General features: G+C 60.5%; 4 protein-coding genes across 8 annotated transcripts in view; 2 read left to right on the forward strand and 2 right to left on the reverse strand.

Moving 5' to 3' along the window:
* The first annotated feature begins 35 nt into the window (after nucleotides 1-35).
* On the forward strand, nucleotides 36-2,481 carry PARD6A (par-6 family cell polarity regulator alpha). 4 transcript variants are annotated; one of them, XM_056136686.1, is made up of 4 exons: nucleotides 36-215; nucleotides 631-853; nucleotides 1,085-1,864; nucleotides 2,357-2,481. In XM_056136686.1, exons 1-3 carry the CDS (start codon nucleotides 153-155, stop codon nucleotides 1,837-1,839), a joined length of 1,041 nt encoding a protein of 346 aa, XP_055992661.1. In that variant the 5' UTR covers nucleotides 36-152; the 3' UTR covers nucleotides 1,840-1,864; nucleotides 2,357-2,481. The 4 variants fall into 4 exon arrangements, with proteins under 4 accessions (XP_055992661.1, XP_055992660.1, XP_055992663.1 ...); XM_056136685.1 differs by lacking the exon at nucleotides 2,357-2,481 and having other exon boundaries at nucleotides 1,085-1,944; XM_056136688.1 differs by lacking the exon at nucleotides 2,357-2,481 and having other exon boundaries at nucleotides 1,088-1,944.
* On the reverse strand, nucleotides 2,339-5,848 carry ENKD1 (enkurin domain containing 1). Of its 2 annotated transcripts, XM_056136690.1 has the most exons (7): nucleotides 5,747-5,848; nucleotides 5,468-5,662; nucleotides 4,366-4,538; nucleotides 3,198-3,323; nucleotides 2,927-3,090; nucleotides 2,695-2,831; nucleotides 2,339-2,614 (listed from the first exon to the last, which is right to left on the reverse strand). In XM_056136690.1, the coding sequence occupies exons 1-7, from the start codon at nucleotides 5,829-5,831 to the stop codon at nucleotides 2,454-2,456; spliced, it is 1,041 nt and encodes a 346-aa protein (XP_055992665.1). In that variant the 5' UTR covers nucleotides 5,832-5,848; the 3' UTR covers nucleotides 2,339-2,453. The 2 variants fall into 2 exon arrangements, with proteins under 2 accessions (XP_055992665.1, XP_055992666.1); XM_056136691.1 differs by lacking the exon at nucleotides 5,468-5,662 and having other exon boundaries at nucleotides 5,747-5,841.
* Nucleotides 5,849-6,260: 412 nt separating this feature from the next.
* Nucleotides 6,261-7,723, forward strand: CUNH16orf86 (chromosome unknown C16orf86 homolog). Its single transcript, XM_056136692.1, has 4 exons — nucleotides 6,261-6,363; nucleotides 6,536-6,765; nucleotides 7,063-7,208; nucleotides 7,306-7,723. Exons 1-4 carry the CDS (start codon nucleotides 6,271-6,273, stop codon nucleotides 7,713-7,715), a joined length of 879 nt encoding a protein of 292 aa, XP_055992667.1. The 5' UTR covers nucleotides 6,261-6,270; the 3' UTR covers nucleotides 7,716-7,723.
* Nucleotides 7,724-13,019: 5,296 nt separating this feature from the next.
* The window catches only part of GFOD2 (Gfo/Idh/MocA-like oxidoreductase domain containing 2), a 28,066-nt gene continuing 25,771 nt past the window's right edge, over nucleotides 13,020-15,314 (reverse strand). Inside the window, exon 3 of the mRNA XM_056136684.1 lies at nucleotides 13,020-13,989. Coding sequence (XP_055992659.1) covers nucleotides 13,091-13,989 — 899 coding nt within the window. The 3' untranslated portion in view covers nucleotides 13,020-13,090. The remainder of the gene's footprint in view (nucleotides 13,990-15,314) is intronic.

Genomic DNA, 15,314 nt, shown 5'->3' on the forward strand with positions numbered 1-15,314 from the left:
TCGGTCGCGGCCCCCTCTACGTCACGGTCCGGGCGGGGAGGCGGGGCCAGAGCTGCCGCCAGGGGCGGGGCGGCGCGGGCCGGCCGGCCGGGCTGTGCACCTGCGCCTCGGCGGGCCGCCTGGGGCACCGACCCGGCCCGCCCGGCCCCGCCATGGCCAGGCCGCAGAGGACTCCGGCGCGCAGTCCGGACAGCATCGTCGAGGTGAAGAGCAAAGTAAGGGCCCCTTTGGCCCCGGCTCCGGCCTCGGCCCTCGGCGCTTCCGTTCCCTTCTTCTCCCCTGCCTGGCTCCCCGGTCCCCATCACCCCGAATCCCCTCCGCCCACCTCGTCCCGTTCGCCAGTTTCTGCCCTCTTTCCCCATCCATCATCCTTCCGCCCACTGCCGGCCTCGAGGGTGAGTTCCCCTGTTGGCTTGGGTACCGAGGGCGGGGAGAAGACCTTGGACAGCGTCCGTGGTACCGAGGTCTGAGCTCACAGCTGCCGCCGCTCCTGCCGCTCCTGCGGCAGCGCCGTATCCCACCCCTGCCACCCTCGGACCTGTCCTGGGGGCCAAAGGGGCCGCGACCTGTGGGGACAGTGGGGCGCGGGCTGTGTCCTCACTCCATCCCCCTCTCCTCCCCCTGCTTTAGTTTGACGCGGAGTTCCGACGCTTCGCTCTGCCTCGCGCTTCCGTGAACGGCTTCCAAGAGTTCTCCCGGTTGCTGCGTGCAGTGCACCAGATCCCAGGCTTGGACGTGCTGCTTGGTTATACAGACGCTCACGGGGACCTCCTGCCCCTCACCAACGACGACAGCCTGCACCGTGCCCTGGCCAGTGGACCCCCACCGCTGCGCCTGCTGGTGCAGAAGCGGGGTAAGGATGGGGGGCAGGGGAACGTCCGTGGGGCAGGGGGACAGGGCAGGTCGCTAAGGGCCGGTCCGTGGGCAGAGCACTCAGACTTCACTCTGCAGTCCCTGCCCTTGGCCTGACCTCCAAGCCATAGACAATAGCTTCGGTGCCCCTTTCCCCAGGCCTGGGCCAGGTGGGAAAGGGCCCAGGTGGGAGAACAGGAAGCTCTGATCTCGGCACCTCCCTCTCCTACAGCAGAAGCTGATGCCAGCGGCCTGGCCTTTGCCTCCAATTCTCTGCAGCGGCGTAAGAAAGGGCTCCTGCTTCGGCCAGTAGCTCCCCTGCGCACCAGGCCACCCCTACTCATTAGCCTGCCCCAAGATTTCCGCCAGGTTTCTTCTGTCATAGACGTGGACCTACTGCCTGAGACCCACCGCCGGGTTCGACTACACAAGCACGGATCCGACCGCCCTCTGGGCTTCTACATTCGGGATGGGATGAGTGTGCGCGTGGCCCCCCAGGGCCTGGAGCGGGTTCCGGGCATCTTCATTTCCCGCTTGGTCCGAGGGGGCCTGGCTGAGAGCACGGGGCTGCTGGCAGTCAGTGATGAAATTCTTGAGGTCAATGGCATTGAGGTGGCTGGGAAGACCTTGGACCAGGTGACTGACATGATGATAGCCAACAGCCACAACCTCATTGTCACCGTCAAGCCAGCCAACCAGCGCAACAATGTGGTGCGGGGACCCTCCGGGCGTCTGCCAGGACCTCCCCCTGTGGGGCCTGGGCCTGTTGAGCCCGACAGTGATGAGGACAGCAGTGACCTGGTCATTGAGAGCGGCCAGCTTCCCTGTTCCAATGGGCTGTCTCAGGGGTCTTCGTGTTGGGACCTGCGCCCAGGCCGCCTACATCCTGGTGCCCGCAGCTCTCTGCCCTCCCTGGATGATCAGGAGCAGACCCACTCTGGCTGGAGCAGTAGCATGCGAGGTGATGGTAGCGGTTTCAGCCTGTGACAGCGCTCCAGGCTGCTGGGACACGGTAGGAACTTTTCCCAGCGGGTCTTTCGGCCTGCTTATGGGGCCTTCTCAGGCTGGGGAACATTAAAGATTTTCTATGAATGCTGTCGTGATCCTCTGTGCCCCAGCCCCCGGCTCCCTGTACCCCCAGTCTTGGTTCTGTCCTGGACATGAGGCAGGAGTGAGGGGAGGAGGGATCTTCCTGCAGTCACACAGCAGGAGGGCCACTGGGCTTGGCTTGTGCAGAGTAAGAAAACCTCCCCCCTTCGTTTCTGGGTCACAGCTACAGTCCTCAGGGGACCATGTGGGATCAGACTCAGGGCTCTTGCGGGCAATGAATGCACTACATTTTGAGTGTAAGAAAAACTCTTATGGAAACCAACGCACCGCGTACAAAAGGTTTAATTTTGACACAGAAGTGACGAGGCTGTGCCGGCCTTCTGTTCTGCAGCCCCCCCATGGCAGGAAGCATGCTTGGGGACACTGACACCCCACTGCTACTCTCTTTGGACAGGAGTGACACCCCACTCTGACAGGACCGGAACACGCCCTCTGTAGCCAGTGGGTGATCCTCCAAGAAGGAGGCCCCTAGGGAAGTTCCATAGGAGGGCTCAGGCATCCATCTTCACAAAAACTTTGGGACGGGAAAAGATCTTGATAGCCTCTTCAATCTGTACCAGCTTCCGGTCCAGCTCAGCGCGGTGGCCCTGGGCCCTCAGCGAGTCTGCCCCAGCTGGCAGGAGCACCAGCTCACGCAGAAGCTGCTCCTGGCCTACAGGGAACCCAGGCATAGTGAGGGCTAGGCCGGGGTGCATGGTCCCCAGGGGGTGCCCCCTGCGGCCCAACACTCACTCCGGAGTAGACTGTTCAGTGTCTCCAGCCGCTGGCTCTCGGGCATGCGCGTGTGGCCAGGGGGCATGGCAGGGTCTGGCTGGCTTTGCTGACGGGCCTCTGCCTCCCGCCGCCAGAGATCCCTGCGCTCCAACAAGCTGCAGAGGCACAGGCCCAGGGTGATCATCTGGGCAGGGCTGGCTCCCACCCTGCACAGGCAGCCCTGCCCTTGGGGCTGGTCAGGGGCACCTACTAGTGGGGCAGCTGGCCCTTCTGTGTGGTGTTGTAACGCTCCTGGGCTTGCCGCTTCTGCTCCAGCACCTGTGCCAGGACCTGCAGTGAGCGGGAATGCCGCCGGGGGGCTCTCTTGGCAGCGCGGGCATTGTGGCTAATGAAGTCGACCCCTAGGCCGGGCCCCTGCAGAACATGGCAGGCATCAGTCGATGCAAACATCAGGAGACAGACCAAGTACCACCCTCACTGGAGATCCCAGCTCCACTCCCAGTCCTCCCATAACCTCTCACCTTGGCGTTGGCACCTTGTGGGTCAGGCTGAGGACTGGGAGCACGGGGTGGAGGGAGCCCGGGGCCACAGCGGGAGTGTGCCCGCAGGAACTGGGCCGGCTCTGTTCCAGAGGCAGGGCTGGGCTCCTGGAAGGCAGGACACAGCGGTGAGCTCAGGGTCTTAAGCCACAAGACTGCGGCTCTGTCCCTGCGGCCTCTTCAGAGCAGCAGCATCCCAGCCCAGAGGGCCTTCTCCTTCCGGAAGGAGAATTCACCAGCTCTGGTTTGGTTTGGCTTGGGAGACACACTGGGCAGTGCCCAAGGGCTACTCTCAGCTTAATGCTTGGGAGTGGGGGTGATGCCTGGGAGTACTCAGAGGACACATGGTGCTAAGGATCAAAACCAAGAAAGGCATGTGCTCTAGCCACTGAGCTCCCCAGCTCTTCTCATCATCATTTAAACACATGTCTCCCACATCTCAGAAAACAACAAACTATTCCTCCTATCTCAGTCCTGGTTCGAGTTACCATAGTCTTTTTATTTGGAGGGATGGGTGGGGGGAGGAGGGGTCCCCTAAGAGGGCTCAGGGACCTAGGAGGCCATTTTCAGTGGAGTTTGGGGACCACGTTGTGCAGGGGACTGAACTCAGGGACTCTGCATGCCAGGGGCACGCTCTAGCTCTCGAAGCATCACCCCAATCCTATCCTCTCTTTTTCTCCTCTTTGTAGTCAAGCTTCCTGGCTCCAAGGCTACGGCCGGCTGACCTCCAGGTTTAAAGCCAGGGTCACTTCCACGGTTCTCTTGTCCTCAGCTTCATCCTTACTAACTCCGCTCTCGCTCTGAGCCGCGAACCTAATCCTCCATCTGCTTCCTGGGCACATTGCTACCCCCTGCGAGTTCCACAGATGCTTTGGCCCAACACATATGCAGAGGATTTCATTGTCTTTTTCTCTCCAGCCTGTTCCTCCTTCGGTGGTCCAGGGATGGAGAAAGGGGACCATTGGCTACGCACAACAGGAGGCCACCTACACAGCCCCACCCGCTGAGAAATAAAGCCGAGCCAACAGTCACCCTTGGTCCCCTGGTACCTTAGTCCTTGTGCATTTCCTCCCGCCTTATGCACCAGACCAGGGCATCACTGCCTGGTGGCCACGAGACGGAAAATGCCCCTGGCTCCCGAGGCAGGTACCTGCAGAAAGGCCTTGACCCGGGACTCCACTTTGTCGTACTTCGGCGAGCGCCACAGAGCCTTCAGGGGCCTGGGCTGGCCCTGCTCCCTGCTGCGCTCCTGCTCACGAAATCGCCTCTGGATCTCCCTGATCCGCTTCAGGTTCTCTTTCTCATGGTCTTTAGGGTCCTTCCCTGGGGGATAAGATGCCACCAGGCTCTGTTCTATGTATGGCCAGTGTGTTCCAACCCCCCAGTGACCCCGCACAGCCTCATGCCTGCTTCCACCAGAACGACCTTCCCTTGTGCATGCCGGGCCTGTACACATGCTCCAGCCCACCTTTTCCTCCCCTCCCCTCCCCTCTCCTCCTAGTGCTAGTCCATCCTCTCTCCATTATTCTCTAGACTGCCATGAAGGAGGCATTACCGTTTGCCTCCTCACTAGTTCACTGTCCGCTGCCCTGTGTCGGTGCGGCCCGTGTCCCCGTGTGCTCCTGGGGCCTGGAGGGGCTGGCCCACAACAGACACTCAATGTGTGGGGAGGCAGTGCGCTGTTCCACGTGTGAGTGGGGAAGCCGAGTCCCCGCTGAGGAGTGAGGAGCAGTTTCTTTTTTTTTTTTTTGGGGGGGGGATGCACACTCAACAGTACTTAGGGGTTACTCCAGGCTCTACACTCAGAAATCACTCCTGGTGGTGCTCAAGGAACCATATGGGATGCCAGGGATCGAACCCATGTCCACCGCAAGCAAGGCAAAAGCCCTCCCACTGTGCTATCACTCCCCTCCCCCCACAGTTGCTTTTCTGTTTCTTTGTTTTGGGTCCACACCTAGCAGTGCTGAAGGTTCCTCCTGGCTCTGCACTCAGGGAATCACTCCTAGTGGGCTCCTGACGCTGGCACGCCCTGCCCACTGGGGCCCAGGAGCAGTTGCTTTTGAGCTCACTTTTTTGGTTTGCTGGGGCGGAGGATGGGGTGGGAAGTGCTCAGTGGACCAAGCAGTGTCTACACGAACTCAAGCCTCCTGCAAGCTTGCGTGCAAAGCACTCTGTCCTTTGAGCTCTGCTGCCCCTCACACCCACCTTTAAACCTCAGCCTCCCCTCACAGCCTTTACTGCCCAGAACTTACTCTTGGGAGAGGCCCCGGGGCCTAAGGAGATGCCCCCAAATTGTAGCAGCACGCCCCCCACGCCCTGCCGGCCCCGCTCCTGGATCTCTCGCGCTCCCGCGACGATGCGAGGGCCTCGGGGAGAGGCGCTGGCCGGATCGCGGTCCCACGTCAGCAAGTCCAGCTTCAGCGCGTTTCCCTCCAGGCGCCCCTGGGCTGCGGGGTTGCAAGGGCTGGAGTGCAGGGCTCAGTAGTGGGGGGTCCCCGACCCTCGCCGCACCCACCCCACCCCCAGCTCACCGGAAGCCGGTCGCCGGTAGTAGTCCGGGCAGAGCGAAGGGTCTGGGGGGATGGGCCCCGAGATGCGCGACGGGCCCTCGCACATGCCTCCGTCGCTGCGCTGCGGCCGCGCGCCGAGGCCCGTCGTGCTGCACTTTGGGGGCCGGTGAGCTCCGGCCTCGACTCGTCCCTGAACCAGGCGCCGCGGTCCTGTCCCGCCTCTCTGCCGCGTTCCTCCGCGTCCCTTGGCCCCGACACCTGGGCGCGGGGCTGGGGGGCTTGCCCGAGTGGTTTTTTCCCGCTTGCTGCTGCAAAATCCCGGCGGGTTTGCTGTTGCTAGGCAACAGTCGTTTTCGTTCCTGAGGTCAGGGGCCAATGCCCCGGCGCAAAGCCTTCTGGGGCTTGTAGTCCCCTCGGAGGGGCCGCGCGGCCGCCCTCGCCTTTTCCACTCGGTTCTTGCCGCCCCACCCTCCCTGGTGCACCCCGCTGCTCCCCGCACCCCCCCACACCAGCAGCCGTCGAGGCTGTGCTGAGGCCACGTGGCGATGGACGCCGCTGAGGCTGAGAGGTGGCCAGGAACCCCAGAGGGGCCGGCACAGCTTGCCGAGGAAATCGTTGGCCACCCTCAGACTTCACAGGTGACCAAGGGTCAGGTCCCATACACTTGGCCATGGTGCGCTAGGGCGGTCAGTTGGGCCCTGAACTGCCAGGACAGGCCCCCAGGCCGCGTGGGGTGCGGGCTGGGGTTTGGTGTCTGCTGTCAGGGAGCCCGGCTTGGGCTTGGTGACCTGTGGCCCGTGTCCTGTCCAGTGCCCTGCAAAGGGAGACCAGGGCCTGGTGCTAGCCCCTGAGGTCCGCTGGGCCCAGGGAGAAGAGAAGTGCCCTGCAGGCCCCACCTCGGAGCCAGAGGTCCCAGAGGGAAGACTCAAGCTGCAGGAAGAGCGGCTGCAGCCCCAGCCGGAGGGGCCCGAAGACAGGTGCTCGCGGCCCCTGACGACCACCGTCAGGCCTGTTCACGGCCCCAAGAGGAAGCCAGTCACGTGAGACGCTATGGGGGTTTGGGGCGCATACCAGGTCCTGCTCTGCGTGTCTCCTCACCCACTGCCTCCTGTCCCTCCACTCAAGGGCATCAAGGTTGAGCGCACCCCAACTCTTGACCCTTGCGCCTCTGTGGCCTCTCTGCCCAGGACAGGGATAAGAAACAAGCAGAGAACCCAAGTGGTGGTGGGGGAGGGGGGGCGGGGGCGGGCGCTTCTGGAGGTTCTTGGGGCCTCCAGCCTCCCAGGGCCCAGTCACCAAGCCCACCCTAGACCTGTCCCCGGGCTGCCGCTGTACAGGGAGGAGTCAGAGGGGAGTCAGAGCGAGCCCTCACCGTCGGCCAAACAGCACAAAAAAGCCAAGAAGCGCAAGAGTCTGGGGGTCCCGGTGCCCCCCGCCACAGCCAGCACTGTGTCTGCACCCTCAGAGGCCTTGGGGCTGGAGCGTGAGTGACAGCCCTCGCCCTTAGCCTTCTCCCCACCTGCTGCACCGGCCACGCCAGCCCGGTGCTCCAGCCCCTGGCCTGTCCCTGGTCCTTGTAGGAAAGGCCCAACGCCTGCGGCCCCTGTACCAGTACATCAACTACTGCAACCCCGAGCTGAACCAGGCAGACGAGGGCGACAGGGAGGCCGAGGCCGAAGTGGGAGGCAAGTCAGAGCTGGCCCTGGTCCCCGAAGAGGCCAACCTGGAGCAGCTGCAGGTCTTGCTGCCTGTCACAGGTGAGCTGAGCTCAGGCCTCGCTCTGCCCTGTCCCAATGTGCTCATGTCCCCTGCCCAGGCTCTGGTGCCCCTGGGAGAGGAAGCTCGAGAGGAGCCTGGGGGGCTGCTGAACTTGGGGGTCAGTGTCCGCCTCAAGGCTGAAGTGGATAAGTCAACCCAGGTGGACATCAACAAGATGCTGAGCGTCTGCGCTGCCCCGCTGGTCCCCCCGCTCTCTCCCCAGTACAAGTGACTGTCCCGCCCCACTGCTGGCTTCTGTCCTGAGCCTCAACAGCCGCTCAAAGGGAGGGGGGCGGGGCCCCAGAACTTGCTGAAAATAAATGCTTTCCCTCTTCTCAGACTTGGTGATTTCTCCAGTAAGAAGCCTCAGATAAGGAGCTTAAAGGGCTCAAGCATGTATCTTGCCTGTAGGAAGCCTGGGTTCGGTTCTCAGCACCCCATGGTCCCCTGAGCCTGAGCTGGGAATAGCCTCTGAGCATCACTGCGTGTGGCCCCAAAGAATCCCCAAGAGGGAAGAAGAGGGTAGGAAACAGTCCATTTTGGGATTAAAGCCCGGTTGGTTATGTGGATTCCCTGGAATGGAATAAAACTACAGAATGCCGGACCGAGAGTACAGCAGGGAGGGTACTCCTGCGATGCAGGCTTGATCCCCAGCACCCCAAATGGTACCTTGAGCTTGCCAGGAGTGATCCCTGATGCAGAGCCAGGAGCCCTGAGCACAGCCAGGTGTGGCCCCCAAACAAAACCTTACAGAATTCAGGGCCCAAAAGATAGTACACAGTGCAGGCAGTACAGCTCATCTTACATGCAGGTGACCCCAGATTTGATCCTCAACCTCCCCATGGCCCCCTCAGCACCCCCTAGAGTACAGAGCCAAGAGGTACCCAGGTACAACAAGCCCTCCAGGTACCATCAGGTATGGCCTTCCACCAGCAATGAAAATAAAACAAAAAACAATGAAACACCCAAACCTGCAAGATTCCAAGTTGGGAAGAAATTCCAGGGTGCTACCGCAGAAAATGCTCTGCCTGGGGAAGCCGGGTTAGAGTCCTGCTACTGCGCAGCCCTTCTGAGCACCACCGGGGGCAGGGGGGGGTGCGGGGTGCGGGGGGAACGACGACCTTCGAGCCATGAGCTATGAGTCTACTGAGAATTTCCATGAGTAGCCCCAGAACAAGCCAAAAACAGACCTACAGATGCCTGGAACAACCCCAGATTCAAGGCACTCTGCTCGGACCCGGTTCTATGCATTTAAAGGCTCCCAGGCAGGGCAGGGCTGTGACCCAGCAGTAGAGCACTTGACAGTGTACAGTCCTGGTTCTATTCCCAGCCCTAAAAAATGAAAGGGCTGGAGAGAGTAAGGTTCTTGCTGACCTTGGATCGATCCCTGGTGCCACGTGGTCCCTGAGCACCACCAGGAGTGATTCCTGAGCACTGGCCAGGTGTGATTCTAAAACAAAACAAAACATAAAGTAATTCCCAGCAGAAACTGAAGGTGAGGCAGGCTCCCAACCCGAGCGGATGGAGGGAAGAGGAACCAGGGCCGAGAAGAGGCTTGCCAGCTTTTGGGAAGCAGGACAAACCCTGTGCGGGGCCAGACCTTGGGATGGGCCCAACTGCCCCACTGTAACCTGTTTACCAGCACGCAGGGGGTGGTGGCAGAGGTGTTGCCAAGCCACCCCACCCCGGATGTTTGTTGCTTCTCCCCTCGGGGCTTCCAGCATGGGGCATCCTGAGGACACGCAGGGAGAAGGAAGAGCAGGAACTTCTGGCTTTCCCAAAGCGCAGCACAGGCTGCCGGGGCACCAGGAAGGTCTTCTCTCCAGCCTGCCTCCCCCCTACTTCATTACCCATTTACTCAAGCCCTGTTTTTAGGACAAGCTCATCAGACTCCCAAGCTCTGTTTACGCTCAGATGCAAACTCCAGGACCACCTGCTCCGCACCCCGGTCTCGGCGGCAGCTCACTGGCCTCCCTGTACTGTGCCCGTGGCCTCTGTTCCCAGCTACCCGCTGAGGGCATCCACCCCCTCCTTCTCACCAGTTTTCCCATAAAGTCCCCACCAATTTGACTTTTTTTTTTTTTTTTTTGCTTTTTAGGTCACCCCAGGCGATGCTCAGAGGTTACTCCTGGCTTTGCACTCAGGAATCACTCCTGGCGGTGCTCAGGGGACCATATGGGATGCTGGGAATCGAACCTGGGTAGGCTGCGTGCAAGGCAAATGCCCTCCCTGCTGTACTATCACTCCAGCCCCCAGTTTGACCTTTCTTTCACTCACCTAAAATGCTGACTCAGGGCCGGGAAGGTGGCACATGGCTTAAGGCTCTTGGCTCACAGACCCACCCAGGTTCAACCTGGACAAGGCATATAGTTCCCTGAGCAATGTCAGGAGTGGAGTCACTCCGGAGCACAGTGCCAGAAAGCCCCTGAGCACTGGCAGGTGTGGTCCCCAAACCACCAAACAAAACACCAATAAAGGCAAGTGTCTCCCCCTCCCTGTGGCGAGCGAGTGCACAAAGGCCCCCAAGGGCTCAGGGCCCCGTTGCCTCCCACCACCCGGCGGAACCGGGGTGTCCTGTGTTGCAACCCACATCATCGTGAGTCACAACTGCCTTTGGGACAACTCCCCAGGGCATGTGCCCTTGTGTCCCCTTGTACCAGAATCACCCGCCCTGCCCACTGGTACTGCCTGTCTTGCCACAGGTGAGAGGCAACGGTCAGAGGTCAGGGAAGGGGGAAAGTGGCCGATACTGGCTACAGCCCGTAGTTGCCAGGCCCGTCCACGCAAGCTGGTGGTCCCTTCTTCAAGGCCCCTCAGTGGGGACAATGCTGCCATGGCCTGGGACAAGGAGCTGCTCAGTGAGGCCACAGGCCACAGGGGCTTGGGGAGTCTGCCGCTCTGCAGAGAGCAGTGGAGACGCCTCTGAATGCTGACTCCTGGAGCGGGCTGGGGACCCAGGCACAGCTGTGCCCCAAGCATGGTGTGCCAGCCCCACGAGGCACTCTGTTTTGTTGAAGAAGACCAGGCTCCAGCAGGGATGGGGGGCACTGGGCAGGCAGACCTGGGCCTGGTGTTTTTTTTTTCCTTTTTTTGGGTCACACCTGGTGATGCTCAGGAGTTACTCCTGGCTCTGCACTCAGGAATCACTCGTGGGAGAGCTCAGGTGACCATATGGGATGCTGGGAATTGAACCCGGGTTGGCCGCGTGCAAGGCAAACGCTCTATCCGCTGTGCTATCGCTCCAGCCCTGGGCCTGGTATTTCTAAGTAGTCACTTGGGCAGCAGTATAAAGGAGCACCAGGGGGCTGGAGAGATAGCACAGTGGGTAGGGCATTTGCCTTGCATGCGGCCGACCCGGGTTCGATTCCCAGCATCCCATATGGTCCCCTGAGCACTACCAGGAGTAATTCCTGAGTTCAGAGCCAGGAGTAACCCCTGTGCAGTGCCGGGTGTGACCCAAAAAGAAAAAAAAAAAGGAGCACCAGGAAGGGACTATATGGAACGGGAAGGTGAGGAGGTCACTGCCATTGAGAACTATGAGGAAAATCAGAAACAGATATTGATTTCTTGGGGGGCAGGACTACACCCAGCTCTGCTCAGAGATCAATGTCGGTGAGCTCAGGAAACTGCAAGTGGTGCCAGGATTTGAACTGGGGTTGGCCACCGCAAGGGAAACACCTTAACTCCTGTGTTATCCACTGGCTTGAAAATGGCATTTTGAAAGTTTTTTTTTTTTTTGGCTTTTTGGGTCACACCCGGCGATGCTCAGGGGTTACTCCTGGCTCATGAACTCAGGAATCACTCCTGGCGGTGCTCAGGGGACCATATGGGATGCTGGGAATCGAACCTGTGTCGGCCATGTTGGCTGCATGCAAGGCAAACGCCTTACCCGCTGTGCTATCGCTCCAGCCCCAGTTTTCTTTTTCAATGTTCAATGTTGTAGCTGCATTTCTTTGGGCCCAGAAAATCTTTATTTACTCTCATCCCTCCCAGAAGATCCTGAGATTTGGCAGATTAGAAATTATTGCTGACCTCCTAGAGACCAGGAGGGGGCGCTGCAGGACAAGCCTGCAACAGTGTCCCCTCCCCAGGGACCACACTACTTCTGATCTCTTTAGCCACACCAAGGCCCACAGCTTCCTCAATCCCAACCTGGACTAACCCAAGAGATGTACAATGCCACATGTTTTCTTTGCCAATCTCAAACCTGAGAGAACCTCGACATCCTGGTAACTAACACAGAGGGCTGGACCTGAGCTGAACTGAACTTCCCTGGGGGGCTGCCTGCACCCCACTTCCCTTTTGGGCTGGATTCCTGACGTTGGCACCTGGCCACGGGGGACCGAGGACCCATAAGCACTGGTGAAGTGTTTGGGGTTAGGCTCTGTGGTAAACAACCCCACATCCACTGAAACTTTCAAGAGGCAAATACTTTCATCTCTCTGCCCACCCGAAGGATGGGAATGGAGCAGTGAGCTACCTGGGCAAGTTCGGATAGATCAGTGAAGTCTTAGTGGGCAATCAGCACAGTCCCACACTAGTTGGGGTTTGGATCATACCTGGCAATGGTGGGTCACTTTTAATGGTGCTAGGGTGGGGACTGGAGGAATACCATGTGATGTGAGGGACTGAACTTGGGTCACCCCCCTGCAAGGAGGTTAGCTGACCTTACCTCCTGTACCACCTCTCTGGTCCGTGCAGTTATGTTATTTCCCAGACAAGCCTAAAACCAGAACCTGTCCTGGAAAACAATCCTGGCGACTGACTTCTGTAAGTGATGCCAAGAGGAAGCCTGGTAAGAAACCCAGGGCAGGGGAGTGTGAGGAGGCAGGAGGCCTGGGCTTCATCCTGGCAGGCTCAGGGGCTACCCAACTGACAGGATGAAATGCTAGAAGAGTTCGCCTCAGCGTGGTTGGTGACCGGCTGGGCCAGGCTGGGCTCCACAGCACGTGGGACCTTCCTCCAAATTCACCCCGTCGACTGTCCTAGGACCAGTCCCTTCCCTCTCCCAGGCTCCGTGAAGTCCTGATCAAGGCTGCCTCGAGGAAACAGTCATCTCTGGAGGCTCTGGGCTGGGCAGGAAGAACCAGCCGAGGCTCAGGGAGGGTAGCGGGGGGAGTGACGGACCAGGGCAGAGAGGCGCTGCGGTGAGGAAACCGGGCACAAGGGGCTGCGAGGCACAGAGACGCCCCCCTCACAGACAGACAGCCGCCACACACCACGGTGCCAGTTTCTGATTTATTAACAGTACCACACGCCCCAGAGCTTTCCCGACTCCTCTCAGCCCGATCAGGGGGCCCTGCCCGGGTTAACTGCTCGTGAGCACTCAGCTAAAAGGGGGACCCCTTTCCTGCCAGCGGAGGGGCAACCTGGAGCCCGCAGAGGCAGAGCCGTAAGGCAGAACCCTGAGGGAGTACGGCTGCCGCGCCCGGGCCGCCCACCATTCCTGAGACGCCCGGGCCGAGGACAGGCCTAGCCACAAGCCCCAGGCCCCAGGGGACTGGCCAGGCCCCCCAGCCAGGCCGCTAGGGGCCCCGCTACCATCTCATTCAGCAAGTCTGAGGAGTCAGCCCGCCGCCCGAGGATGCCTGCCGGGGGCCTTCGGGCTCACAGGTTATTCCGCTGCAGTGCCTCGCACAGGTTCTGGTTGGCATCCGGCTCCTCCGTCAGCACCTCCACCTGCTCCCACTCCCCCGTGCGGCTGGACCGTTTGATGGCGTCTACCACGCTCTGCATGTACAGCCCGTCCTCGAAGGAGGCGGCCATGGCCACGGGGCTGTGGTCCCACGTGCGGCGGTCGCCCTGGCCCTGGAAGGAGCGGCGCAGGGCCTGCACCATGTACACCATGCCCTTCAGGTAGAGCAGCGGGACGTCCTGGGACCCCCGCTCGGGCAGCTCCGCGCCCACGGCCAGCGAGTCCCGCAGGAGCAGCTCCTCCTGGCTGGCCGAGTTCTTCTGGCCGTAGAGGTCGGCGCCCCGGGCCACCAGGCGCCCGGCCGAGCCCACCACCATGACCTCGTGCACGAAGGCGCCGGGCATGTTGAAGTTGAGCGTGACGGTGCCGCACACGCCGCCGCCCATGAGCATCTGGAAGAAGCAGAAGTCGTCGCTGGTGACGTGCCGGATGCCCCGGATGGCCGCGTTCTGCCGCACGAAAGTCTTGAGCAGCCCGTGCACCTTCTCGGCCCGGCGGCCTGTGAGGTGCGTGAGCAGGTCCACGATGTAGGTGCCCATGGTGTGCAGGCCCCCGCCGCCCATGAGCTCGTCGCACACCCAGCCGTAGCTGGGGCTCAGCAGGCTGCCCGAGTAGACGCGCGCGTCGCAGATGAGCACGGCGCCCACGTAGTGCTCGGCGATCAGCTGCTTCATGCGCACGAAGGCGGGCAGGAAGCGCAGCACGTTGCCCACCAGGCTCATGAGCTGCGGGTAGTAGCGTGAGGCCGTCACCATGCGGAAGGCATCCACCGAGGTGGCGGCCTTCTCACACACCACGTTCTTCCCAATACCTGCCAAGACACGACACGGGACCTTGGAGTTACCAGCTGGCCCGGGGCCCCGGGACCCGAGTCGTGGCAGGCAGAGACTTGGGAAAGCCACCTGGAACTCCAGACAGGGGCCCGGGACGCGCCTGGGGGCTTAACTGCTGTCCGGTCCTTGGGGCCAGAAAACGGCCAGTGCTGGAGGAAGGAGAAAGTTCTTTGTTTTAGAGGTGCCCGGGCCTGACCCCGGGCTGAGTACATGCAAGTCATTGTTTACTTTCTTGGTCTTTTTTTTTTTTTTTTGGTTTGTTTTGGGGCCACACCTAGAGGTGCTCAGGGCTTACTCCTGGCTCTGCACACAGGGATGCTGGGACTCGAACCCGGGTCAGCCGTGTGCAAGGCAAACACCCTACCTGCTGGACTATTGCTCCCTCTGCCTCCAAATTTTATTTGCTTTTTGGGCAAGCCGAGTGATACTCAGGGCTCTGGCTCTGTGCTCTGGGATTGCTCCTAGCAGACTCGAGGGACCATATGGGATGCTGGGGATTAAGTCTATGCTGGCTGTACGCAAGGCAAGTGTCCTACCTGCTGTACTATCTCTCTGGCCCCCAAAATTAGATTAAAGATTTAGGCTGGTGATGTGGCTCAGTGGTAGAGCTCACCCCCCACCCCAGACTCACACACACCCACATCCACACACATACAGCCCCCCCCCCCCCCACACACAGAGTTCGGTATCAACATGCCATGGATGAGATTAGTCACTATTTTCTGTGCTCTGTCAGATCTCTTACAGAGCAGGGCCATCTATTCCTGGAAGCTCTTATCCTGACACAAACAACAGGGAACCTGGTGCCTATAGACAGTTGTCCCAACTCCCTTCCCATCTCCCCACCACCCTGGCCCTCAAGAACTCCACTGGGCATGTGCCATCTGACACGCAGGAGCCTCAGGTGGACCCCCAGGGTAAGGGGCTACAGCGTCGAAGCAAGGAGGCCTATGGCATAATCCAGTGTTTCCACTGGGCTCAAGTCCCCACATTCTCTTAACCTTGACGAACGCTGATTCCCAGAGGTGCTGCAAGGAAAACACGACCACAGCTTGCCCAGTGTCACGCTCCCAGGGCAGGGGGCAGGTGAGGGGGGAGGTCCTTGGCCCAGCAAGGAGCAGACCCAAATATTAACACTACTCACCCTGCAGGGTCCCCTAGAAAGGACACAGGATTTCAGCACCCCAAGGCTGCCGATGGCAATTACTCAAGGCAGGGAGGGGCAGATGGCAGAGGAAGGGGGGCTGGAGAAAGGGACTCGGTGCTGCAGGGAGTCTGAAGACCATCACACTAGGATAAGAAA

This window comes from Sorex fumeus, unplaced genomic scaffold (genome assembly GCF_029834395.1).
Source record: "Sorex fumeus unplaced genomic scaffold, SorFum_2.1 ptg000122l, whole genome shotgun sequence".
Taxonomy (NCBI): domain Eukaryota; kingdom Metazoa; phylum Chordata; class Mammalia; order Eulipotyphla; family Soricidae; genus Sorex; species Sorex fumeus.